A 27417-nucleotide genomic window follows, 5' to 3' on the forward strand; every position below is an offset into this window, starting at 1 on the left:
CAATTAAATTTTCAAATAGTTTTTAAATTATATTAAAATATTCAATCTAATATTTAAATTTTAAAATTTTTTAATTTAATATATGAACCTTTAATATTGTTAACTTCAAATGATACACATAATTGATAAATAATTCTTCAAATTTTATTAATTAATAAATTTATAATTCAAATATTAAATTAAAAAATTTTAAAATTTAAATATGACATTATATATTTTATTATAATTCAAAAATTATTTATGATATTATTCTTTAAAAACCCATCTTTTCGCATATTGCTACGAGTCATGACAAATGATAGTAACATCCGATTAATGTAGCAAAACTAAAGATGGCAATTAAACTAGATACAAGGACACAACTCAACAATCTTCTTCACTCTATTCAACATTTACATTACAAAAAACACGAGTACTATTCTCAACACAACATATATGAATACCAAAATGAAGACACCGATTACAAAACTTGTTAAAGATACGGAGAAATCTCTTTAAAAAATCATGATCATTTTATCATGTTAATTAAAAAAATTCACCACACCTAAGAACAAACATGTAGATGCATTTTTAAAAAAAAGGCACACAATTCATGAAGGATCGTGAGCCCAAGTTTTATTACTTTGAGCTTGTCCCCGGGTTTCTAGTTTGGAGCTCATGCTGAAGCGCCATGTTGCCTCGACTGACGCGGGGAACGTTGAGGAGTAGACTGTTGGCAAGTAGTTGAAGAATGAATAGAGCCAGATTTAGAGGAGTCCTTGGATTTTTCCTTATTAAGTGATTCAATCCGTTCCAATGCTTCCAAAACTTCTTTCATGGATGGACGGTTTTTAGGATCATGCTCCAGACATTTCAGAGTGAGATCGGCTGACTGTATTGCTGCCTTGGACGAATACTGGCCCTCAATCCGCACATCCATTATGGTTTTCCACTTTCTTTTCTGAGACAAAGTTGGTTTAAGCCAATCAACCAGATTTTGCTGCCCGGGAGGTCGCTTTGTATCCAATGCTCGTAAGCCTGTCATCATCTCAAGCAACACGACTCCAAACCCATACACATCGCTCTTCACATACAAATGGCCTGTTGGACATATAATTATAATGGGAAACCCAATGTTAGCAACAGAAAAAGTATATCAACTATCAAGAATTGAATTTGATATTAATATCATCATCACCTGTTGCAATGTATTCAGGCGCAGCATAACCATAAGTTCCCATAACCCTGGTTGTTACGTGTGAGTCTCCACCGGCAGGCCCTAATTTGGCCAAACCAAAATCTGATATTTTGGCATTGTAGTTCTGCAAAAGAAAACAAGAAACAAATAAATCTAACGTATTGCTCTCAGAGTGGGAATACTTTATAAAGAGGATGCCTGCTTAACAAATAAAAGATGACGGATGAACCCGAGATTTAGTCCAAATGGTTCACCCATCCACTTTTGGAGCTGGATTTCAACAAGGCTGGGGTTCAATCCCCAGCGCTTGCAAATTTCTCTTCCTCAATTTTCCTAAGACATTAACTACGTATGTACCCAAAAAAAAAAAAAAAGTTAAATATAAAAGTATTCATGAATTATATATTTTTTGTCAGAGTAATATATAAAAAAATAAAATTATCAATTTGATATTCTAATTTTTCATCTATTTTGGTATTCTAAACTAAAATTGTTACTCAATTTACTGACATAATATGAATATTTAATAAAATACCAACACATATCAAAAAAATTTTGTCAACACTATATCATCAATTACCATGATATCATTAAAAGAAAATTTCAAAAACAAAACTTTTTAAAATTCTAAAAAAATTCTTAAATTTTTTGTTAAAAAATCTGAAATATTTTAAATTTATAAAAAATTAAAAAATATGAAATATTTTTAAAAAATTATAAAAGTTAAAAATATGAAATTTTAAAAATTCAACAAATATCTCAAAATTAAAATCCAAAAAATTTTAAAAATTTTCTGAAAATTTCAAAAAAATGAAAATTTTAATTTAAAATTAAATTTTTCTTAAAATTCAACAAAGATTCACAAAATTTTTTTAAAAATCAAAAAATTTTTAAAAAATTTTTAAAAATTCTAAAAATTTTAGAAAATCTAAAACATTCTAAAAATTTATAAAAGTAAAAAAAAAATTTTGAAAAATAAAAATAAAAAATCTTAAAATTTAATAAAAGTTCAAAAATATATATATATATATATATCAAAAATTAAAATTGTAAGATTCAAAATAATGAAAATTTTTCAAAATTTTTTACAATTTTATTTAATTCTTAGTTTTTTTTCAAAAAATTATAGATTTTAGATTTTTTTTAATTTTTTGTTAATCTCTTTTTTATTTTAAGAAAAAAAAATTTTATTAAAATTTTTATTTTTTTATTTTTTAAGTTTTCATAATTGTTTTAATTTTTTAAAAATAGTTTAGTTTTTAATTTTTTTATAATATTCAAAATACTTCAAATTTTAAAAAAAATTTAAAATTTTTTTAAAATTTTTTTAATATTGATGTGATAATTAATGATGTAACATTAACTAAACTTTTTGACATATGTTAACATTGGATATTCATGTCACATCAATAAATTAACCATAAATATTAGCTCAAACACTAAAATATATGACAGAATAAAAATTGAAGTACAAAATTAATAATTTTAATTTTTTAGATATTGAACTGACTAAAACTATATAATACAAGGACAATTTTTATATTTAACCTAAGATGATGGATTCCTAAACAAAAGGCTAACCCTCCTTGGCTGAATGGGTTTACTAAGGTTGCCGCTAATATGAATACTTGTCATGTACAAAGTGGAGATTTTGAGATTCTTTCTTTGTCTGTACATGATACTTAGTTGTTTACTTTTGTAAATATGTAGTTTTGTACAGTTGGCACCATTAGCAGAATACATAAAATACCATTTATCCAATAAACAAAAAGAAAGCCAACCCCTCAGTTATAGCAACACAGACACACCTTTCATTCAACTGGGTAGTCAAACAATTTCAATTAAGAAATGTATACTTGGAATTTGAAAATTATATATTATCCGAAAAAAAAAAAAAATTTTTAAAAGAAAAAAAGACAGAAGATTTTGAAAACTATATCAATCTTGAACCAGTCTTCAAGGAGAGGTTCCATTGCATTTGCAATTATATTCTAAGTTTTGTTAAAGGGAAAAAGTCATACTTTAGACTTGTTTCCAACAGTGAGTAGAGATTAATAATCTTGAATCAGAAATGCATGCACTTAAGATTAAGAAAAAAAAAACAATTTCATGAAGCAAAATTAGAAGGACTAACCCCACTAAGCAATATATTAGAGGCCTTGAAATCTCTATAAATAACCTTCTCTGATGTATGTAAAAAAGCTAGACCTCGAGCAGCTCCAATGGCAATTTTAAGCCTTAATTCCCAAGATAATGGTTCAATTGCTGGATTTCCTGCATAACCAAATAATCAAGCAATCAACATGATTTATCCATTTGAAATTAATTTTTTTTTCTTATTTATTTTAAAATTCTTAAATCTTACGTCTAAATAGATGATTTTCCAAGCTTCCTTTTTCCATGAACTCGTACACAAGAAGAAGCTCCTTATCCTCCCAACAGTATCCCAACAGCTTGACCAAATTGGGATGAGATAACCTTCCTAGAAAGTTCACCTCTGACTGCATAACAACGAGACAAAAGCAGAAAGAAAATAAGAATAAAATTAATGGTTAGCATTGACAGAGAATCTTGAATAGGATATACTACTAACTAATCAAAACCGTTAAAATAAAGAAAATTGCCTAAATTGACGTAGAACGTGATGGCATTGAATTATTGGTGTCATGGTTAGGTTTATAACTGAGAAGATGCTATCAATCATTCAGTGCTGGACATTTTTGTCAATGACTCAATGGAAAAATAAAAGTCATGCGAAATGGAACCCACTTTCCCATTAACAGTAGAAAATTATTAAACGCTTAAAGCTTTTTTGTTTTTTAATCAGATAAGGATTAAAGGCTCCCTTGATAAAGCAAACAACAGCTTGCTCTTCGTCTTTTTCGCTTTACTTTTGGATGAATCCACTTGCCGTCTACCGAAATACTAGAAACAAATTGAGAAAATAACAAGGCATATTCCTTGAAGTATAGGATAAATGAATGGTAACCGAGTTCAAATTGGTGATAACATGGGAATTAATAAATACCTGCCACTCTTCAAAGCCTTGCATACTTCCATGGCTCAATTTCTTGATGGCAACAATGATTCCAGAGCCAAACCTGGAGGGTGTTAAAGTTTTCTCATCCACCCAACCTTTGTAAACTTTACCAAAACCGCCTTCACCCAACAGTGTATCACCTTTGAAGTTCTTGGTTGCAGTCTTCAGCTCTGCAAAAGTGAAGACTTTCAAGTTTGGCGTTTCCAGGATCCGCCCATTAGGGCTTCCCTCGTCCACAATTTCGCTCACTGTCTCTGAGAATTGACTCCTGCAATTGCTAGCACTGCTGGTTGCTGAAAATTCTACGCTGTTGCTGCAGTTGTTTGATGTACCTATTGCAGATTAAAAAAAAAAGTTAACTAAAGTAACAGTCTTTTTGTATCCATATATTCTATTTTTCTCCTTTCATGACCAGGGAAAAAAAAAAAAAGAAACTACTTACAAAATAAATTAATTAAAAACCTCAAAAGATTTGAAGGAAATTAAACTTTTGAAATCAAGCAGAGTACTATGTAAAGTATGGGTAAGAATTAATTACCTGGAGTAGTAGGAATGTTGGTGGAGCTGTAATAGTGACTAGTATCTGGATCAGAAGAAGATCCCCAGCAATTACCCATCTGGATAGCAACTCTATCTCTCTCACCAAGCCTGTCTGGAGAACAAGAACAGCATTCTTTGCAGTACAAGTAGTTAAATTTCTAGGCAAGATAGTGGAAAAGGTGGGGTTCCAAAGGTTTTTGAAACGGCCCCTTTGTTTCCTGGGTGTTGCAGGGAATCAACTTTCTTGCTTCCCTTACCAAAAAAGAAAAAGAATATAACACTCCAAATATGATACTATTGAAAAAAGGTTGCATAGTGACTTTAAGCGATATTTGGGTGCTGCTCTTGATATTCTCCTTATAACATGGATTATGGACCATATAGACTGTAGCTTCGGTTGACTGATTTTCCAAACATCATGGGAATAGCAATGCGTAGGTCAACAAGACCGTGTTAAGTTGAAACAGAAGTTCTCGACGGCTGCCTTTCCTTCTGCACCTGTGTGTGTGAACGTATTTTTTTTTCCTAAAAAAGTTTTAAGCGAGGGCAATTATTTTTTTTATTAAAATTTTTTTATGTTTGATAATTATTTTAAAGTTTGATTATTTTATAATTGAATTAAACTAAATCTCATAAAAAATAAACTCGCTTAATATTTATTTTTTATTCATAAAATTAGAATTCAAGATTTTATTTAAAAGAAACTTAACTCTTTATTAATCAAACTGGTCGAGGAGAAAAAATTTTTATTCTATAGTCAGAGAAATTAAATAAGATTTATGTTAAATTTATTTATTAAAAAAATTTGTTAACAGTAAAATTTTAATTTTAATATTTAAAATCTTATCAACTCAACGAGTAAACTACCGTGTGACAATATTGTTTCATCCTCCTTGCACTTTTTACAGTGTAGTCAATACCACTACGCATTCAATATCCTTTCTTCTGTTCATACAATGGAGGAAAGTCTCATTTTTCTTTTAAAAAAATAGGCTTTTTCCTGATCATATGGTCAAAAGAAACGTTTCTTTCATTTTCTTACCATGAAAAAATTTAAGACTATGAATATAAAAGTTTTTCTCAGTAACAAACACATGTATTCTCTTGAAGGAATTCTTTTTTTTTTCTTCCCTTTAGAATAGCAAAAAGAGAAGACTATTTTATATTTTATATGTAATGCATAATGTATCATACAAAAACTAAGTCAAAACCGAAGTAAGTACTAGTACTGGCATGAAATGGATTTTAAAAGTGCAATGCAGTGTCCTTCAATTTAATTGACAAGTTTGTTTGTCAACGACGGTCGTACTTTGCTCCATTTATACCATTTAATTGTATGACAATGAATAATCTTGATTTTTGGATTTTTTTTTTAATTTAAAATTGAAGAATTTAAATTTTGATCATTAGAATTAAAATTTAATTTTTTTATCAACACGTCATATTTAATTGGATAAGTGTATAATATATAAGTAGACACAAACAAATAATGGGGTCACATTCTCATCACCATATGTCAAATTTATTATTTAAATTTTGATCATTTTGACCTTTTTTTACTTACACTACAATATGCCAAGTGGTATAATTTTATGGCTTTTTTATTTTAATTTTAATTTTTTATACGTACTTATAAATTATTTTATTTTTAAAATAAATTATTATGGGTCCCATTTGATTTTGTTGTCTATTTTTTTCCCTTTTTTTTTCCTTTTATTTTTTAATAATTAATTAATTTCCCTAAAAATTGTTAAAATAAATAAAGTTTTTTAAAAATTTTAAATTTTTTGTATGTAGGACCTATGTACACCAAACTTTCTCTTTCTTGCTTTTCCTCTTTTACTCTTTTTATACCATTTTTTAAATTTTAATAATTTTTTTAAATTTTTAAATTTTAAATTTTATGTAAAACTCATTTGTTATTCAGGTTTCATTTGGATAAATAATGAGATTGATAGTGGTGAAATTAAAAATAATAATAATAACTACTATAATTATGATTAAAAAAATTACTGTAACTGTGATTCAAAAAATTTTATGCTAAATGAATATCATTGGAGTTAGAATTTAAATTCAATTGATAGTGTGAAAGTTTAATTGCACCATATCAAATATGCAATAAAATCCAAATTAGCATTAAAAATATATCACATGTTTGCCTTTTTCTTTATATATTTTTTATATATTTAATAAATATTTTCATTTTTGTGAAATGGTTTTTTTCCTTTTTCTTATTTAATATCATATACATTTATTTTGCAAACTTTAACTTTCCTTAGAGTCAACCACGTGGCACTTCCCATTGCTTTCTTTTTTTTCTTCTTTTACAATTTGTAATTTCCTTTTTTTTTTTTTTCGTTCTATACATATTTAATAAATTATTTCAAGTTTTTTTAATAAATTTTTATGTTTGATACATTTGATATTATTGATTAAATTTTTTTTATTTTTTAAAATTAAATAATTTTGTAAGAAATGGCTATTAATGGAGGTTAACGTAGCACTCAAAAAAAAAATATTTTTTAATTTATATAATAAATTTTGTAAGAAAATTAGATCAATAGAGGTGTCCACGAGGCAATTCCCATTTTGCTTTCTTTTTTTCTTTATTTTTTGTCGGTCTTCCCCTTGGTTTTGTTAGTTTTTCCTTTCTCTTTTAAATTAGATTAATTTTTTAAGAAAAGAGATAAATGGACGTAGAAATAACAAAATAACCTAATTGATTTTTTTTTCTATTTTCTTTGTTTTTTAGTTATTTTGTAATTTGATAATTTATGTAAAAAAAAAAAAAATCAATTCAGGTGAGGATGATAAAACATTTCATATTCTATAGTTTTAATTCTATCGGATCTAATATATGCATTTTAAAAAAAATTAGAATCAAGTTAAGGTTTTTTCAAAAATCAAATCCAAATCAAAAGTGGATTTAAAGTGTTCCATCCCATCTCATATATTTTATATATATATATATATATATATATAAAATATATTTTTTTATTATTTATTTAATTATATATTATATTAATAAAATTATTATTTAATGTGATATTTTAAAAAAATATATTTATATATAATTAAGATGTAATTTATATTAAAAATCATATTTTTATGAACATTATATTAAATTAAAATTATCAAATTTTTTTTTATCAATTCTGGTCAAACACACGTTATATATTTTAGACTTTGGACGTTACTAAGGCAATCCACGTGGTACTCAATTGAGTTATTTTTTATATTTTTTCTTTCTTTTTCTATTCATGTCAATACCAAATATAATTAAACTGTAATTTATATTCAAATAATAATATTTTATTAATATTATATTAAATTAAAATTATTTAATTTAAGTAGGATTAGATGCTTGTGGCATATATACGAGTTAAATTAAGGTTATGTCTAAAAAATAATAATTTGATATCAAGTATTAGTCGGATTTGAGTAGAATTATTAAAGAACTAAGATTGGGGTAAGTAGGACTCCTAGGCTGCATTATCATTATAATTTTGTTGATAATTGAAGTCATAGATTTTCAGTTTTAAGCTATGAAAGTGGATATTGTATGGATTATTTGATTTTTTTTTTTAATGTTATCATTTACCACAATCATGATTGGAGAATATTTTAATTTACAATAAAAAATTAACTGCTTTGTTTTGGTTTTAACATTGGTAATTATGTCTTTTAACTACTAAATTATTACGCTTCTTGAATGATTAAAAACTTTATAATTTGATTGTACAGTATAAAAAAAAAATCACAAACTTTATTATCGTCTTTATATTATTTATGTTCCTAATTATATATTCGACCTTTTAAATACTTTTTAAAAGATATAATTTATTTTACTATGACAGCAATAAATAAATAAATAAATCCGCAAGCATGTTACTAATATAATTAAACTTGGCTGTATCTAATTTCAAAGCAAGTTTTTGGAATTTAATATTAGCGTAGTAAGTGGAAACGTGGGCAGCACTTTGAAAATGACCAAAGCTCCCTTTAAACAAGCCAAATCCAAAAAAACCTTCCTCGAGTAATTCCCACATTCCTACTACCATTGACTCCCACTCGGTTTTGATGACCAACGTCTCATTGGAGCTTGGAACCTCCCGTCCCGGAATGCCAGCGCCCAACCAGGATGACTTTCTTCCCATCCTCCCACTACGCTACTCTATCCGCGGCCCAACCGCTTTTTCTTTCATCGTTCCTTTTCCCATCACATCAATCTCTTTCTCCTGTAGCTAGTTAGGTATGGTTTCACCATTCATTTCCTTACCTGCCACACACGAGCCGGATTTACGTGCATTTCTAGAGTGTCCATGGACACAGTCACAATTAAAACAAAAATTTCACTTAAACACTTAAAAGTTTTTTTTTAAAATACTTTATTCGTTCACAGAATTGATAAAATAAATTTATACATAGTCTTTCAACGAATAAATCCCAAACATCCCAAAAAGATTCTTGTATCTGCCATAAATGGTGGCATTGGCAAATAACACGTCCAAATTTTTCCTACGACCAGTCCAATCCAATTCCTTTTAAAGTAAAAACTGCAAAATGCTTATTATTTTGTTACCCATTTTGGATTTCAATGGCTGATGGCTCTGCATTCCTGTAGTACTATAGCTGCTGACAACAACAAAGCAAACCTCTTGTGCTCTCAAGTGAAATACATTGATCACGTGATCATTTGTTTCACAAAATCCATAAGTGAAAAAACAAAAGGCTATGATCTGCTATATATATATATATATATATACACACACACTAACACAAAAGCATGAAAATGGGATCAATCAAACACATACTAGAAAGAACACTCCAAAGGAACAAAAAACCAGCAAGAATTCGACCTCAGTTTCTCCATCCCCAGAGAGCCCTGAAACTTAATTACGTCCCACATATAAGGTTCTTTCCTTCTAGAGATATGCTTGATATATAAGCTAACTATTCATTCAAACCTACATGATATGATACCCAGGGAAGGCAACAATGAGCACCAACAATGAATGAAGGTAAAGTGAGGGGAACACTACCTAAGACCCATTACATGTGCGAAGCATGAATGGATGTAAAAGGGAACTTCACATTGCACTTACTCCTAGTCCTAGAGCATAAGGACTATATTGGCAAAAGTTCACATATGGAAGTGTTTATCTGACTACAATCTTTAAGTTAAAAGGTCTTCACCAAGTCAGCAACTTATAGTCATATATATTAATCATCTAATTCAGTCACTTGATCATGAAAAACTGATAGGCACTGACTTTTAAGAGCTCTAGCTTTGTGCCTTCGCTTGAAAATATCCTGCCTAAACCGCTTTGTCTCGCTCTTTAAGTCAATAAAAGGTTCCCTTTCTATACTTTCTTTCTCCGTCTCCAACATCATTCGCCTCTTCGCTACAGCAAAGGCTGCAGCCTCATCCTCTTGCTGCTGCTGCTCTGTCTCTTCCTGCATAAATTTTGTCTTAAATGGTTAAAAAAAAAAAAAAACCGATGTCCAGACAACTATGTATAATTTTCTTTGTAAACATGTATACATATGTACCAAGACAAAAGAAGAGTGGTTGCATGCTAGCACCATAGCTATGTGTGTGCATTTAAAGGATCATTCAACAATGTACGGTTCAAATTTTGAAGTCAAATATTTGTTTTTTCTTTGAAAATATATATTTATTTAACATATTAACTGATACAAAATTCAAATATTTGTCCTTGTCCATTCCAAGATTTAAAGTAGTGGTCACATCAAGTTTTGGATGCATTTGGTTTGATGAATTGAAGTCAACTATTGGCCAACACATTTGTAGTTATCGATGCCTAGTAATAAGAATTATATATATTTCAGACATCTTGCTCTATGCATTCAACTCAATTACAAGTTTTCTAGTAATTATCTGAGCAATATGCCACAATCAGCTTTAGGTCTTTTCTTTACAATAAAATACCAGCCAAAAAAAAAAAAGAAAAGAAAAAAAAGAGTTGAAACCAACCTTTCCCTCAAAAAAATTTTTTTGAGGCAATTTGACAGCAAAAGGGGAATAGAAATGACCTGTAGATTGCGAATTAGACCATCAAGGGATTTGATCTTCCTGTGAGGCCAGCGAGGAATACCAAATTCTCTGCACTTTCTTTTCAGAACAGTGAGTCCAACATTCAAATTTCTAGAAGCTTCCACAATCGGAAGATCAAAGTATTTTGCAAGATCTTCAAGAGCAATTCCGGCTACATCCTTAGAGTCTGCTCTTTTTTTCTTTTTCACTGCAACACCTTTAGTTTTTCCCTCAGTTTCTAAGACATTGTTCTTAATAAACACAGACAAATTTAGATCATAAAGAGGAATGCATAACAAATCCTTAAATTTATCCACTTCTTGAAAACCTATTACATTAGAATATGGTCTATAGCATCAAATAATCTTCTCATGTATTTCCCAAGGCAGATAGTAAATAGGTTTTAAAAGAATAAAAGTATCAGTCATTATTCATCAATAGGAATAGCTTAAACTAATGAATCAATCTGAGAGTGACAAGTCATGGGAAAAGATATATATAAGAACTAACGATTCATGTTTTATAGAGACAAATAAATACGAATCTTTTTTTTGAAAAGTTTCTGGCATATTAATGATAATTGTAAGTCAACATTGATCCAATTTACAGTCCAGAGAAGTTTTTTTCACGCAATTATGAAGATTAATAAACACAAAATAAATCCTTCTTTACAGAATATTGGACTTCTTATTCATGTAAAATTACCAAAAGGAGGAAGCTCTAAAAGGACCTGTTGCACTGTGTTCAGTTTGCTGAGATTTCAGTAATTCAGATGTAGCAACTGAATTAGGGAGGCAGTTAAGATCTTGATCAAGTACAAGCAGACTTCCTTTTGACTGGCAGTTATTATCCACATCACTTGTATACGTTTCCCTAGATGACTCCCTAGATGGTCCTCTATCTTCTGTGCCACAGCCCCTCTGGAAAATCATTTGAAGATCATTGGTAAGTGTTGGGATAGACTTCAGCTTGGGATTTCTGCATGACGACTAAAGTTATTAGAGCGACTAAAGATATGAAAACATGATTTAAGCAAAATGGAAGTCAAGCTCAGAATGCCAAAATTCCTTCTAAAGACTTGGAAAGAAATTGTAAAAGTCAAGCAATCTGCACTTCCTACTAAAGGCCCGGGTCAGATTAGAGTGGAGACTGGAACACATCGCATTTAAAGTCTTTGATAACGAAAGGTCAGGAGAGTAAAAGGCCAACTTAGAAAAATCAAAGTATAAAATATGGACTATCTTGCTATTGGTAATGAAGCATTTATATTGATATATTTTCTACCTGGTTTCCTTAAGCACTTTAAGTAAGTTAATATTTTACCTTGCACAAGTTACTTGACAAATTCACATAAATGATATTCAAAACACAATCATTCCATTAAAAGTTCGTAAGCAAAGGAAGAAAAAATATATCTATCAAATTCATAATATGATTAGACATCAATATGGCAAAGCAATGCTACTAGCGCTGCAGGGAAAATGAAGATAAACTAATGCCATGTTGCAATCCATTAAAGACCCCTCTATTTGGCTAATCCTTTGCTGAGAAGCATCAACTGATTGACAACAATGGCTCTCCAAGAAGATTTTGTTATTGGCCACTATTGACTACTTAATTCCCTGTTTAGTGGGTTACTAGCATTAAGTGAAACATCATAGCAATAAGACTCAAAAATGATGTGACAGTTATTGTAATCTGGATGAATAAAGTGTGCTTCTGAGCACGGCTACTGTAATCACAATATTCAATAAATTATTCTATTTTAAAACACCAAATAATCAAATTAAAAGGTAAAAAAAAAAATAAATAAATTATTTTGCCATTGAATTTATCAAATAAAAACCCAGGCTTTGCATGCACATATAACAGATTAATCATCCTTGCATAAAAACAAAATTGATCCAATTTCATTGAATCGATCAATCTAGCAAATGAGCACCGATAATATCTGAAAACGGGGTACCTGGAAATGGAGAGTAAAGAAGGAATGAAGAAGAAACGAGGGAGACGATGGACATGATATGCAAAAATGCAGAGCCACAAACCGATAACTCTGCCTTCAAAAAGCTCCTGAACTCGAAACCCCTGCAATCGAAGAAGAGGGGTTGCAGCCATTTCCACATAGGGACCATCTTTTCTGAACACAAACTCTCTCTCAACCTCATTTCCCTCTCCATTCTCCAATCGGTATACATGCAAGCTTCTGATCAACTCTGCAAAGAACACAAACAGAGAAGCCAAGGATGGGAAACAACATTTTAACTAAGCCCAAAAAAGAAAATCTAACAAAAAAAATCTTTTTTTTTTATTTTTTTATGATAAAGCAGCATTGGTTTCCTTTTACGAGGGGATTAACTACCATTGTTGATGGTATTTTCGAAGACCAAGAGATTTTTCAGTGAAGGGGTATGAGACAACTCCATGAAGAAGAAGAAGAAGAAGAAGAAGAAGAAGAAGAGATCATCAATCTAATGTGATATGAAGTACAAGAATAGGATAAGGACAGAAGATAGAAATGAAGGTCTACCGGTCAAGAAGGACAAGTTTGCATGATTCTACATCCCGGCTCCAGCCAGGGACCATGGTTTTTCAATCTTTTTCATTTTCTCGTACCCTCAATTTTATATTGTTCTATCATTCATTTATGTGACTTTATAAAAAAAAAAAAAAAATGAAAATCGTGCAAAAGCAATTTTGGGTTTGTTCCCTGAATACTCTGTTGTGACGGTTGCGTTGCCCAATAATCAACATCCCTAAATACTACTGATGAACTCTTCTCGTGTTTTGATTTTATTTTCTAAATCAAAGTTGAAAGTATGGATAGAGAAATCATTTTGATGCCTTGTAAGTAATTTAATCAGTCTCAAAGTGTAATCTAGTATTGTTGAAATGTTGAGATTTTCCCTCCAACTTTATATTATATCAACAATTGCGTAATTTTTTTATATAAAATATAAAAATTTTATTTTAATGATTAACGTTCATATTCTTGCATTCTTAAATAAAAAATTAAAAAAAAAATCGAGATTGAAAATCAACTTGCACTTGCTGCTTATAAAGTGCGACTTTATGAAATTGAAAAGAAGAGGGTTACTGTGGATTGGAAGCCCTGTGTCTGTGTCACAAACAAAGAATCCGACGTTTTAATTTTTGTCGTATAATAGTAAATACATGCATAAAGTTGGTCATATTTCCTTGCTTTTGATGATTGTTATCTTCTCTAAAAATTACTGTGATGCCATTATCACCCTTCCCCCAAAACTAAAATTTGGGTAGAGATTGACCGTTTGTTTGACAAAGTGGAGAGGAATGAGGGGTGTTTATGTCAATTAGAAAGCACCAATAATTAAACCGACTTTGCTCACGAAAGCCGCTTCAACTACTACCTTGAGAGTTGAGACCTTGGCCGCATGTCTGAGAAGTGGCATAAGGAATTAGAATTGAGGCTGCATTTTCTTAACTTTAACAAGCTTCCAATGAAAAAAAAAAATCCTTAATAACAATACAAACTGACTCTTTAGTTCAGACATCAGACATTAGACACCGGCAAAAGATATCGCCTATCAATAACAAATAATATTATGCGATACAATCAAATTTTATATGAAAATCACACTTTAAATATTAGATTTTAACATAATTTTTTATTATAATTAAATTATTGAAAGACAATAATATAAAAAAAAATTATAGGTGAAATGATTCTTTGGAGTCTTACCAAAAGGATCCTTAATTCCTTATTCCCTATCAAAAGAGTATAATAAAGGAAACAGAGATAAGCCCATATCATAGCAAATGACAGATCAAAGCCTTGATTATTTATGGTATATTGGTATGGCATTTTATTTAACTGAGAAGAATGTGAATGGAAACATTCAACTAATGCAACGACCAAATACTCTTCATAACTGCCACTGCAACTGTTTTTCATACTTTGGGAACAGATAAAAAATGTTTATTTTTTTTACCGTTACATCAGAACTATCAAACTAGCAAGAGATCCGGCCAAATACAAAACTAGCAAGAGATGGATACAACACAAGTTTATACAAGGGAAACCAAGCCTACAGTTGTCTAATTATCCGCAAAAGACTGAAAATTTGTTAGGTTTCCTCACCATGTTTTGGAATTGTATGTAGTTCTCCCTTTCTCTTCACCACTTTAAATAGATCATTAGATAGCAGCATCCTCCCATCACTTGAGCACAATCTTCGAAAAGGATTCTGATTGTTTGATGCTCCATTAAGTATAGAGAATATTGCATTCAGCAAATCTCTATGTCTCCAGAGCAACATCACCATCACCCTCAGAATTCTCCGAGGATGTTTCTGGAAAGAATTCTTCCTCGGGGTACATCTCCCGAAATAACTGTCAAATTCCACAACCAGCAATACATTCCAATCAGCAATTAGAAATGTCAAACATTGTAATTTTAGTACAGTTAATGTTCATTTAGCTTTGAATGAATTGTAAAATTCATCCCAATGAACAAAGAAACTACTTCAAAGATCAAACAAAGAAACCCCAAAAACATGCTAATTGTATCAGTAGCAAATTGTGACAGAACAATAATCACATCAACTAAAAAGTAGCTCACTCATGTAAAATAGAATTTTAAATTTCGTGAACATTAGCAAATGATGTACCTTACAAGTCACATCTATGAGATCATTGTAGTTCAATTTTCCATCTGGCATGGGAGTTGAACAGATAAAATCAACTTGACCCTGAAAACAAAACATAAATCCGTTGAAAAGGGCATTACAGTCAACCATATATTGACATTAACAAAAGTCCAAGTCCTAGTTCTGTGAGGGCAGAATGTGTCATCCCTCTAAAGCCTTGTCCCAAGTGTTAAACATTTCTGGAAGGAGTAATGATTATTCTAAAAAAAGAAAGCAGAACAATAAAACGCAGGCCCATAGTAACAATACCAAAATATTAGAAACTAAGAAGATCTACACAAGAAAAAGCCACCATAAGCAACATACCAAAGTAAGCTCCTGAATATACGATGCACTCCAAAGTAGAGTAGGTTTTCCTTCTCCAGGGTCACTTCGACCTCTAAAACTACTTTCTGCAGTCTCATCTAGAACTGCACAACCACTTTCTGCAGTCTCACTTTGAACTGCAGCATTACTTTCAGAATTTATAGAAACAGGTACTGTAAGAAGGGTATTCATGACTGCATGAAGTAACTTCTTTCCTTGATCGTCGTCCTTACATAATGCTGAAATATATAACACAAACCTGAATAGAACAGGTAGAAATATTTACATTCTTGCATTATGCGCATAGACTTCAATCACTCCATTCTAGTTATGCAAAAGATACTGAAAAACATTAACCAGGGTAATAATAATAAGGCTTAATACCCAAATAAACCCTCAAACTTTACTCAAAAATGCAAATAAGCCATCAATCTTTTATTGCATGAAATTAAGATTAAAAACTTTTATTTCATTATAATTATATCTATTAAATCTTAAAAATGGATGAAGAATGCACAATTGATTGAATTTTTTAAATAACATTTCATCAAATAATTGTAATTCAACGCATCCAAATAAATCTAAGTAAGCATTTTGTACAAATTAAATCATCCAACTAAAAAAATTTTAACAGAAAAACGAATAACTTATACCGTCAAGGTTCTAATTACAACAAAATAAAAGTTCATAACCCTAATTTCATGCAATAAAAGGTCATAGACTAAACTCCACTTTTGAGTAAAGTTCGAGGACATATTTGGGTATTTTAAATTTTCACTATTCACCAGAGAGTCATTATCAATAAAAACATAGAATTAAGCTTTTCATGTCCGAAAGACAATATTACTAAATGCTAGGTAAATAGTTCTTACAGAATTGATCTCAAATGACATATTCAATGGTAACAACCATGGGGAAAGAATTTCAACAAGGAAGCAAAAAGATAACAGTTTATAAAATTCATCAATGTAAAACAGACAGAAGAGAAAACCTATCCTCTTCAGAAACTAAACCAAACTTACATGTCTGGTGGGCAAACAGACAAATTGCTACCTATCTGCAGAAGTCTGATTGAAGTAACCTGCTCAGGAAACAATGCTAGGAGAAATACGGAAACAAAAAGTTATAGCTTTTTTATGTTAGTTTCTTATCTTCAACAATCGCAAAAGAAACTGATCTTACATCTTGGAGGATATACAACCAAAAAGTTTGATATATTGGGTTTCAAAGAAGTTTTTGTGATGCATATTCCCCTTGCTACCTTTCCTCTATCATCCCTAAGACTGAAAACTGGAAGCTTATCTTGAAGTGGATGTGGTAGGGATGAGCCTGCTGGCAATGGTACCATAAAGGATGGATCAAGGATCAGTTTCTGGCTGAATATATCCTGACCTGAAGCTAATCTAACACCCTTATAACACCCAGTATCCTGCAAAGTTTTCAAAGAAAAGACATTAAGATCATTTACCCTAACTTGTCCAAACAGTCTGCTTCAGATGGCAAAATATTTAACATAATTTAATTAGGCATATGCTTCCGTACCTTGTCTACAAGCAATGCAGTAACTGACATACGCAATACCTGTGTAACGTTTATTCAAACAGTTTAGTATCTTAATTTTACAGCTAAAACATAATAATTTCACACAAAATCAGGTTGTTGGTCGCACGGTTGAATTTTATGAGCCACCCTATTGCTACAAGGTATAGGGCATGCTCAAAGATATGAAATGCATTCAACCAACTCATAGAGGAGATGCATATTGCTGAAGAGAACTAAATCAGATAAACTATTTTTACATCTCCAATTAGGACATAAGAGGATATTTTGATGATTTGTAGTTGCTGGTACTGTGAAATCATTGGTAAGTGAAAGCACCATTCTGATACCTTTTTAGCACAAAAAAAATTGCTACTTTCTTCTGGAGTTTTTCTACAGATTTACATTAATTAGTTTGATTATGGCTTCCATTAGCAGAAAGTTGTAGACAACCAAGCTTTTTAAATATCAAGCAACTGAATCCACTCAATTCACATAAAAAACAATAGGTAAAAGCTACCATATCAAGAAAAAGAAATGTAAACAAAAAATCAGGTTAACATGATGAAAAAGGTAAACCTACAATGGCAGGAAATGCATCGATAACTGCAATAAAAGTTATCAATGAAAAGAATTCTCCTCATCAGAACTTACATAAAGGCAACCTTTGACAGCAGCACGACGGCAAAAGGCTTGGGATAGTTCCCCTTGCCCATAGACAGGATATAACAAAGCCCCAAGTGCATTTGGAAACCTAGAGATAAAAATAATTGCATTTAACAAAAAAAAAGTTAGATGGTTTGTGCTATAATAAGTTTCTATTCAAATATCAACATGGAATTTAAAAATTTTTAACTTTAGTTGAAGGCTTGAAGAATGAACAGAAAAGATTAACCTGCCAATAGATGCATTATACAGAGCCAATTGATCGATCCCATCTTTTGTCGTGAGCAAATCTCTACAAACTCCAATATCTTCTTGATCATAATCCGCCATCGCTATTGCATAAAGTATAAAGCTACAAAGACAAGAAAAAAAAATTCAAATGCAGTTGAGAATCACGGCAATTATTAAAGCAATGAGGAGGCAACTAGAGATGGGAAAATAAAAACGAAAAGTTGTGTCTAACAGACGATTTAATCTTGGGAGGCAATCCCATTTTATTCAAGAAGTCAACAAACGGACTCTGCAAATCCTCTTCGAAAATCTGGATGCCTTGTTCGCCAGCCAAGTGTCCCTGCACCAGCTTGAAGAACCTCATTAACTGATTCTTCTCCAAGAGTCCCAGGCTCTTGTCTTTGAATATGGCAGCTCTGGAGTCTGGCACACTCCAGAGCTTTCCCTTGTCGTCCCCTACGAAAGTGGCGTCAATACTCTTGAACTCCATGTACTGGTTGGCTCCAGATTTTAGTATCAAGTCAATAGATTTGTCGGCGCAAAAGAAGACTCTAGGTCCAGCCACATCGAGGTTGAACTTTCTAGAGTGTTGATGGAGGAGGTCAGGGGAAAAACTGGAGATGTCGAGGGAGGAGTAGAGAGGACGAGTGGCGAAATCGAAGACGGAGAAATCGTGATGGTAGCCAGAAGAGGGTGAGGTCGGATGGGAGGAGAGGAAGGCCTGGAGATCGGCGAGAGGGAGAGAGGAGAAGTGGGAGCCATAGAAGGGATTAGGATCGAGATGGAGGACGGATTTAGAGGCGGTAGAGGTGGCGGCAGCTATAATGGATTCTGGTAGGCCGGTGCCTATGACGATGAGGTCGAAGGTGGTAGGATCAATTGGGGGGTAGGGTGGGAGGTCCTCCATGTTGAAGAAGAAATGCTAGCAGATTAAAGAGTAGCAAGTTAATGACGAAAGGGAACCTCTTTCAAATAATTTAGAAAAGGAAAATATAAATAAATTGAATAATAGATGTAAAAAGCGATATATTTATATATTTGAAAAATAATTTTTGAAAAATATTTATATATTTTAAATTGAAAACAATTTTTTGTTATTAGAATAAATTAATAAAAAAATATTTTTTGTTATTTGATTGTTTAAACAAAATTTTAAATAATATTAATATAATTATTAAAATATTAAAAATTATCTATTATTAAAGTATATTGAAATTATTTATTATTAAAATTATTAATATTTAAAAATAATTATATTTTAATAAAAATTTTAATATTAAAATAAAAATATTTAAAATAAAATAATTTACTATTCTTTATATTATTTATTAATATATTATAATATTAATTGTTAATATATTATATTAATAATATATTATTTAATAATATATTATTATAATATTTATTAATTAATTTATTAATATTTATTAATATAATATTATTTATAAGTAAAATTATGTTCAATAATATTGATACATAATTTTACTCTTAAACAATATTTTTTTCCAAAAGAGTTTTTTTTTCCAAATCGATAAGATAATTTTTTAAAAGAAATAACATTATTTTTTATTAATCAATAAATTATTTTTTGTTGAACAATCAAATTTTTACCAAACAAATACTTGAAAAAATGAAAATTATTTTTCATAAAACAAAGAAAACCTTATTTACATTTATTTCATACTTTTCAACTTTGAACCATCAAAATTATATTCATTTGTTAAAATTTAAATTAATAAGGAAAAAAAAAAACAAAAAGTAAAAGAGAGGAAAGGAAATGACCAGAAAGCTCATCAAAATTTCGCACTTTTGTTTCTTGATAAATAAAATGAATGAATAAATTTTACAAATCATGTTAATTCACAACTTCAAAATCAAAACTACATCCCACAGGACGTTGTTCACGAATCCAAGAAGCATAGCATCCAAAAGCATATCGTTAGTTAAGCCCTTTGTTCTGCTCCACGACTCGACAAACAAACTTGGTAACCCTTGTACACAATATCAACCAGGGTATGATCCCAACCTGCAATTTACAAGATAAATCAGAACACCAATCAAAATCCATCTTGCCATGTATGGAACAGGCAAGTTTGACTCACCTCCATCTGAGTCGTAGTCTTGCAGATAAGTGATATAAATAATTAGGATAAGCAAGAGAAAACCAGAGATGGAATTCAAATCCTAATTCTATCACAGAAGGAAGAAGTTAAAATTATGATTAGAGGTGCTAAATTGGGAAGATTCCAAGAAATTTACCATGACATTGTTGTTTAAAGAACCCCCAGTCTTCCAGGATAACACCTTCCCTGCAAGAAAGGCGGTCATATTCAATCAATAAACAACCCATTTTCTCAGATTTGGGTAAATCATATTTTGTCGTCCAATTGCTTCTTGTCAACTCTTTACGTTCTTGTGCAATTCAATTCTTTTCTGGCCCTATGAACCAACTTTTATCTAATTTTGGTAGCCTGTCGTTAAGAAACATGTATACCGAATTTGATTGGCAGTATGATCAGGGCAAGCATATTAAGAAAAAATTGTAGTGGCGCAGACAAACAAGAAAAAGACCTAAAAACGTAACACAAAAATAGCCACAATTATAATGGTGCATTACCAAAGGGTTGTACAAGTTGCTGAGATACAGAAGCAACAGGAGACCTCCAAAACCAGAAGATTAGCAAAGCATGAGTTATGACCTGTACATGCAGACAACCAATCTCTTGGAACATTAATTAAGCAAACAAGCACATACAAACTTCTAGACAGTTTTATTAAAAACAGAATCACCTTTAAGATGAACAAAACTTTTAGATACAAATCATAAGACAGCTTCACCTCTTTGTTCTGTTGCACCTGATCTGGACATCAAGTGTTTCTTCTATTAGCATAGGTGATATAGCTTAACAACTTAAAGGGGGTTAAAAAAAAGGAAATAACTAGACCATAGCAAACAAGAGATTGCTGTTTATGAGATAAAGCTCTCTTTCTTGAAAAAGAAAAACAAAAATAGGAACCATAAATGAAGAATGAGAAAGATTATATAATAAAAGTTAAAAGTAATTGAAACCAGCGCTTCCCTGACTTAAAGCACATGTACTCTGTACAGCAAATGAAATCGATCTCATTCCTCTCTCAAGATTAAATTAATCCTTGCTCTCCTTACTAGTTAAACTTACCAGTAAATAGACAGTAGGCTTCCCCTAACACACCTTAACAACTTGACAGTCCAGAAAATTAGAACACGAAACCTTTTTCCATACTCCTAATCAGATCTCCATATCAAATTATCAATAATTTAACTGGCACAAAAGTTGAATCAAATTCATTTAAGCTTATGTAATGAAAAAAATCAAGTTATTAACCAATGGCTAAAAAAGGAAAGTGGCCTTACAATTTGCAAGTTCCTTCTCCTTGGCAGCAGCCAACCTCCTAAGCTTAGCGGCTTGTGCAAATGTAGACGGCCTATGAAGCCAAAAAGATGTTGCTTATCAAGCAATTGCGATTGCTAAGCTGATTAAATGGACTTAAACGCTATTTGGATCACCTACTGTGAAAAGGAGGCAGCCTCTTTCAAAAGCTGCTTAATCTCTCCGCGAAGCTGGATTTCTTTGTCAGTCTTGGATGCTCCCTGATCATGAAAAAGGAAAAGCTAATCAACATTGTGAAAAATCGCAATAGAATTTACAATCTTCAAATTGAGCAACCAGACATGACAATATCAAGCCAGAATTAGGTACCTTCTTTAAATCATGGAGCCATTTGGTGGCAAATTGGAAGATGATGAAAATGAAAAAGATGAGAGGAGCTGCCAGGGATCTTCTTTGTTCTAGGATTTCTCCTTCTCCCATATTTCTCTTAAGCTCTGTATGGTTCATGGAAATTTTAAGGGAAAGAACAAATATGAAGGAAAATAAACCTCTTCATCTTGCCTGGAGGACAAAGAAAATAAGAAAGAAAATTCCTCCTTTCTTTTCTTTGGCCTCACTTACATTTTACATTATTCAAGTCCTACTACAATTTTTTGTTCAGTTGTCAAATTGACCCTTTGTTCTTCCTATTTATATAAGCAGTGTTTTACTACTGTGTCAACATTGTTTCCCCAAGGCAACTCAATGTAGAAAAAATTTTCCTTCTAATTCCCCATACAAACCCGAAAATTAGACCCTTAACTCAAAGCCATTAGTTCCACATGAAAGGAGAAACAGAAAAACCACCAATAATAACTTATGGGATATTGCAAAACCTATGAATAGGACTAGGAGATTAAAACACCTAAATTCAAAAACCAGACATCAGTTCCAACCAAAGCACTGCAAAGACCATGGCTATGGAATTAGGAATCAGTCAAAAGTGAAAATATTGAGATTAAAGACAACCCAAAGGAAAATTACTCATTCACGAATATGCCTCTGGAATCGGGAATCAATCAAAAAATGAAATTTATTGAAATTAAAGAGAAGCCACATGAAAACTAAAGGCTTTTTTCATTGCAAAATATTGAAATTATCTCATTTCCATTCAACATCAATAGGTGGCTTGTTTCATCCCCTTCAAAATCAGAGTGCTCAAAATCATTCGACAAAAAAACCGATGCCTCACCGTCAATGAAAACAAAAAGAGCGTTGAAGATGCAGAAGTCGCGAAGGAAACAAAGGCGGCCGCGGCGTCGAGGGTAGAGATTTGAAGACGATGATGAAGGAACGAATAGGAAGAGATGGAAATGGATCTCGTCGGCAAGTTCAGAGAAGACGAAACATTTTTTCCTTGTTTTCCTGACTTTCCTTTTTTTAAGGTTTTTTTGTTTTTTGGGAAAAAGTAAGAGAAAATGGTTTTCCGAAATTTTATCTCATATTATATATATTTTCCTTCCGAAAATAAAGCCAAAGGATTTATTTCTCATTTTTATCAAGAATAAACTTTTCTTGGTTAAACGATTTTGCATTTACAATTGTCTCCAAATCGGGGTTGGGAATCGAAATGCTAGGTGGCCTACAATCTGGGTTGGGGTTCGTGGTTGGGAATCGAAATGCTAGGTGGCCTACAATCTACATGGTTCCTTGAGTGACCGAAGCCCCGACCTGACCACCATTATAAGTCCGTTTTAGGAATATTCTTTTCTTTAAGCATATTCTGATTATTAATTTTTTTTTATGTATGTAGATGTGTATTATTACGTGGTCCTACTATTATTATAAGCCTTCTTTTGCTTTCAATTTTCCGTATTTTATGCAGTGCAATGTAATTTATTAAAAAAAAACCAGTAGTACGATTTGGTTGGTTTATTCCGTTTCCCGGATTTTCTTTGTTTCACTTAATAAATTTAATGTAATTTTCGCCCTCTTTCTAAGTTTATTTAAAAAAACAAAATCTTGAATTCTAAAGTCAAGCAACTCCAACCTTTTCTCTTAAAATCAAAAGAAGTTGCTAGGTTTCTTCCTCTCCGTTGTATTTGCTTTTTATTGACCTTTCATTTCCTCATAAAATATATATATGTATGTTTGTGCAAGAAAATTTTTTTTTAAATGAAAAAATTATCAAATAAACTAAGTGGGATTAAAATGATAATATATCTCTTTGTGTATATTAAAAAAATAAAAAAAATTAATTAAAAAAATAATATATGTGCCACCATCTTAATTTTATTTGTAAAATTAAAAAATTTTGCTATTAATATATCAAATAATTTCCCTCTATAATAAGTAGGTTATAAGTCTATAATGTATTGAAAAAAAGAAAATAAAACCCTATGCTTGGATTGAGGTGAAAGGAAAGGAAGAAAAGGAAAATAAAGGAAAGTAATAAAACAGAAAAATCATTCTTTTGTTTGGATAAATTTTTAATTAAAAAAAAAGAAATGAAAACTCAATAATCTTTAGTTTTCCTTCTAATCTTCATTTTTTTTTTAATACCTTAATTTGAGGGAAAAGCTATGAAAAGGAAAGTTGAAAAATTTTTATTTTTATAAAAAGATTATTATATTCATATTTTTATTATAACGTTATATTTGATTATATAATTGATACTTTCTACAAAAAAAAAATTTAAGAGTATTTTATATAACATCACAATTTATAAATATTTTATAAATTTTCAAGTCTTAACAACAAAATAAGTCAAATTATTGTTAAAATAAATTAAAAAAGCTGAATTAAACACAAAATTAAGAGTAAATAATTAACTAGCTAATATATCTTACTATTAAAGATGTTCAATCTTGTTTAAAAAGATTTGTTTATACAAGCTAGATAATATAAAAATATATTTGTATATTATATGTTATTTTATAAATAAAAAAAGGTAATAATTGGAAATAAATATTATAATAAATTATTTTCTTTTATTTTCACTATTTATCTAAATAATGTTTGTTAGAATTCATTTTCTTTTTTTTTTTTATTAATTTTAACTATCCAAACAAAAAATACCTGTATCATTTTATTTCTTTTGAAAAACTTTTCTCTCATTTCTTTTCCTTTTCTATCCTTTCCTTTATTTATATATATCCAAACATAACGTAAAATTTTAGAATTTCTTTATTGTCATTAAGCCAAAACCTCATTGCACAAAGCAAAACTTAATAATAAAGTTTTTTTATTGACATGTATGTGAAGTTAATGATTGAAACTTTTAAATTCATGTATTTAGTAATCTTAAAGTTTTAAAGAAATTATTAGTAAAACAATATATACTCACGATGATTAGTTATGAGTAAAACTTTTGCTATTGTAAACCAAAATTTAATCACTGCAAAAAAACATTTCGAGAGTAAAATTATGAATGAACAAACTGATACAAGAACTTTTAAATATCTAATGATATTCTAATTGTATTATATATAAGAAAACGAAAAACAATGAAAAAAATAAAAATAAAATTTATCACTATACTATTAGTTAATGAGTTTATATTGAATTTTGTTATCGTACAAGCTACATCATTGTACTTTCAATTTTATTGGTTATTTTAAAAAAATATTTAAAGAGTTTTGTTATTTTATAAAAATATATTATCATTACTTTCAAAATTGTTGATTATTCTAACAAAAAATTAATGGAATTCAAATTTATACATACAACTAGTTTTTTACCTATGAAAATACATAGGATTTTTATATTTATAATAATATTTAATTTAATTCATTAAAAATCTACATAAAATTTTTGTAGATTCAAAATTTTGTTTTTATCACTAAATATTTATATATTCTCTCTTTTTTATTTTTTATTAAATTTATATATTTAATATTAAAATCTTTGATTTTATTTTTAATTTCATAAAATGAAAGTATAAAAATTTCAAAATAAAAATATAATTTATCAATAAATTTTTTAAATAACTTTTTAACCTCCATCTTAATTTAGAAAAATATATTAGTAAATATTTAAGACATTGAAATTTTTAATTAAATTCATTTCACAAATTTGATTGTTTAATTGGTAAAATAGAGAAATTATATATATATATAATGTTTACATAAAATCCAAATGTAATAAGTACTTATAAATCCAAAGAAATTACAAAAAAAAAAAAACTAATAATTAAGATTAAGTACAACTGAAATTTAAGACAAAAATGTGATTTAAAAAGTCGAATCGAGAAAAGTTTATAATTCTAAACCATTCCTTAATCCCCTAAAGATTTATCTTTTTTATGTATATATACACTCATGATCAGAAAATTCTATTCATTGCCAAAAAAAACAAAAAAAAAAAAGAACAGAAAACTCCAATTTAAAAATTTTCTCACTATAATAGAATAGAGTTTAGAGTAGAAGTAATAGAACTAAAATATGTAAACCAAGATTACATGAAAATAAAGAAATAAAACCCTTTTTAAAAATAAATCACACTCCTAAAAGAAACAAAAAAAATTTTTTTTTGAAAAGATCTATTATTTATTCTTATTGATCTTATAAATCAATGTAAAAAGAAAAAGAAAATAACAATAGAAAATTTAAAAGAGGAAATAGAGTTTTGAAAAAGAAATACAAATAAAAAATACTTTTAGATGAAAATTTTGAAAAAATCTTAAAAGGAAGAAGTAAAGAAATGAGTTTTGGACAAAATAGAATATTGAAAACTATTATGTTTTCAATTCTACATCACACATTTTAAATATAAATAGTTGACATGTTTTTATCTATTTATTTAAATAAATGTTTCTATTTGCTTATTTTAGATTTAAAAAATTAATTAGGATGAATATTTTTAAGTCCTTAAACCAAAATTTTTAAATCCTTAAACCAAAATTTTTAAATAGTAATTTATGTATACTTTTATCAATTTCAACAAATTTGAATATTTTAAATGATTTTGAATAATACTAAATAAAGTAAATAATCATATATCCTTCTATCTAATTTTAAATTAATATTTGAATATTTATTTTATTTAATGATTTAGTTTAAAAATTTTTTATATTTGATTATTTTGATAATATATAATATATAATATAATTATTACTATTATCCTATGTGTCATATAAAGAAATTATCCACCTAGACATCAACGCAAGCAAATTTTATTAGATTCTATGTATGCTGTAATTTAATATTATTTATGATTAAAGCTATCCCTTTCTTTCAATTTAAAGTCAAATCAGTTTTGATATTAAAAATAATTTGATGAATAATTTTATTTTTTGCTCTCATCCCCTTCTATTTTCCTTTCTTCAATCTATCTTCCTTTGTTTGATCTCTGCACTAATATTAGATTTCTTTTAAAAAATTAAAAGGATAAAAAAAATAGAAAAAGATAATCAAGAGAAATATTTGGGATGAAAAGAAATAAACAAAAATAAACAAAAAAAAAAGAGAGGAAAAAGATGAGAAAGAAATGGTTCAGGGATAGTAACTAGTGAAAAGGGAAAATGGAAAAGAGAAAGGTGGTGGTTGGCGATGAAAGGAAGAAAAGAAAATAGAGATAGTAGTTGAAGATGGCAAATTGGCTTTCTCATTGGCTCATTTCACCATCGCTAAAATTAGATTGGTTACAATCACTTGAGATGGGATTACATGGATTAAGCATTAATCTTTTTGTCAATCATTCAAACCATGTTTGGTTCAAGATTTTTATCAAACACTTTATATACAATGCCAATTTGCTTCAACTTGGCTGGGCAGATGTTATCATAAATATTGGAGAAATGTATTAGCTTTGGTCAAAGCCAT

The 27417-nt window shown here is 29.5% G+C and overlaps 4 protein-coding genes across 9 annotated transcripts; all 4 read right to left on the reverse strand.

Moving 5' to 3' along the window:
* Positions 1 to 345: 345 nt before the first annotated feature.
* Positions 346 to 5087, reverse strand: CST (Protein kinase superfamily protein). The gene is made up of 6 exons (XM_022885019.2): positions 4756 to 5087; positions 4206 to 4549; positions 3543 to 3678; positions 3312 to 3451; positions 1178 to 1301; positions 346 to 1080 (listed from the first exon to the last, which is right to left on the reverse strand). Exons 1-6 carry the CDS (start codon positions 4832 to 4834, stop codon positions 656 to 658), a joined length of 1248 nt encoding a protein of 415 aa, XP_022740754.2. The 5' UTR covers positions 4835 to 5087; the 3' UTR covers positions 346 to 655.
* A 4469-nt stretch (positions 5088 to 9556) lies between these two features.
* On the reverse strand, positions 9557 to 13435 carry RKD5 (RWP-RK domain-containing protein). 3 transcript variants are annotated; one of them, XM_089766767.1, is made up of 5 exons: positions 13178 to 13435; positions 12782 to 13031; positions 11546 to 11793; positions 10815 to 11023; positions 9557 to 10214 (listed from the first exon to the last, which is right to left on the reverse strand). In XM_089766767.1, exons 1-5 carry the CDS (start codon positions 13239 to 13241, stop codon positions 9981 to 9983), a joined length of 1005 nt encoding a protein of 334 aa, XP_089622893.1. In that variant the 5' UTR covers positions 13242 to 13435; the 3' UTR covers positions 9557 to 9980. The 3 variants fall into 3 exon arrangements, with proteins under 3 accessions (XP_089622893.1, XP_089622895.1, XP_089622894.1); XM_089766769.1 differs by having other exon boundaries at positions 13346 to 13407; XM_089766768.1 differs by having other exon boundaries at positions 10029 to 10214; positions 10756 to 11023.
* A 1263-nt stretch (positions 13436 to 14698) lies between these two features.
* Positions 14699 to 19211, reverse strand: REP (Rab escort protein). The gene is made up of 9 exons (XM_022884961.2): positions 18482 to 19211; positions 18244 to 18366; positions 18003 to 18102; positions 17352 to 17390; positions 16992 to 17238; positions 16832 to 16907; positions 15810 to 16068; positions 15465 to 15545; positions 14699 to 15186 (listed from the first exon to the last, which is right to left on the reverse strand). Exons 1-9 carry the CDS (start codon positions 19150 to 19152, stop codon positions 15094 to 15096), a joined length of 1689 nt encoding a protein of 562 aa, XP_022740696.2. The 5' UTR covers positions 19153 to 19211; the 3' UTR covers positions 14699 to 15093.
* Positions 19212 to 20035: 824 nt separating this feature from the next.
* Positions 20036 to 23367, reverse strand: LOC111292783 (protein GET1). 4 transcript variants are annotated; one of them, XM_089766771.1, is made up of 8 exons: positions 22848 to 23367; positions 21986 to 22110; positions 21797 to 21876; positions 21640 to 21710; positions 21084 to 21101; positions 20863 to 20944; positions 20505 to 20554; positions 20036 to 20271 (listed from the first exon to the last, which is right to left on the reverse strand). In XM_089766771.1, the coding sequence occupies exons 2-8, from the start codon at positions 22094 to 22096 to the stop codon at positions 20189 to 20191; spliced, it is 495 nt and encodes a 164-aa protein (XP_089622897.1). In that variant the 5' UTR covers positions 22097 to 22110; positions 22848 to 23367; the 3' UTR covers positions 20036 to 20188. The 4 variants fall into 4 exon arrangements, with proteins under 4 accessions (XP_089622897.1, XP_089622896.1, XP_022741089.1 ...); XM_089766770.1 differs by having other exon boundaries at positions 21084 to 21106; positions 22848 to 23363; XM_022885354.2 differs by having other exon boundaries at positions 21036 to 21106; positions 22848 to 23313.
* Positions 23368 to 27417: the final 4050 nt, after the last annotated feature.

The sequence above is a fragment of the Durio zibethinus genome, chromosome 10 (assembly GCF_047325235.1).
Source record: "Durio zibethinus cultivar Kanyao isolate XHJ-2024 chromosome 10, ASM4732523v1, whole genome shotgun sequence".
NCBI classification, from domain to species: domain Eukaryota; kingdom Viridiplantae; phylum Streptophyta; class Magnoliopsida; order Malvales; family Malvaceae; genus Durio; species Durio zibethinus.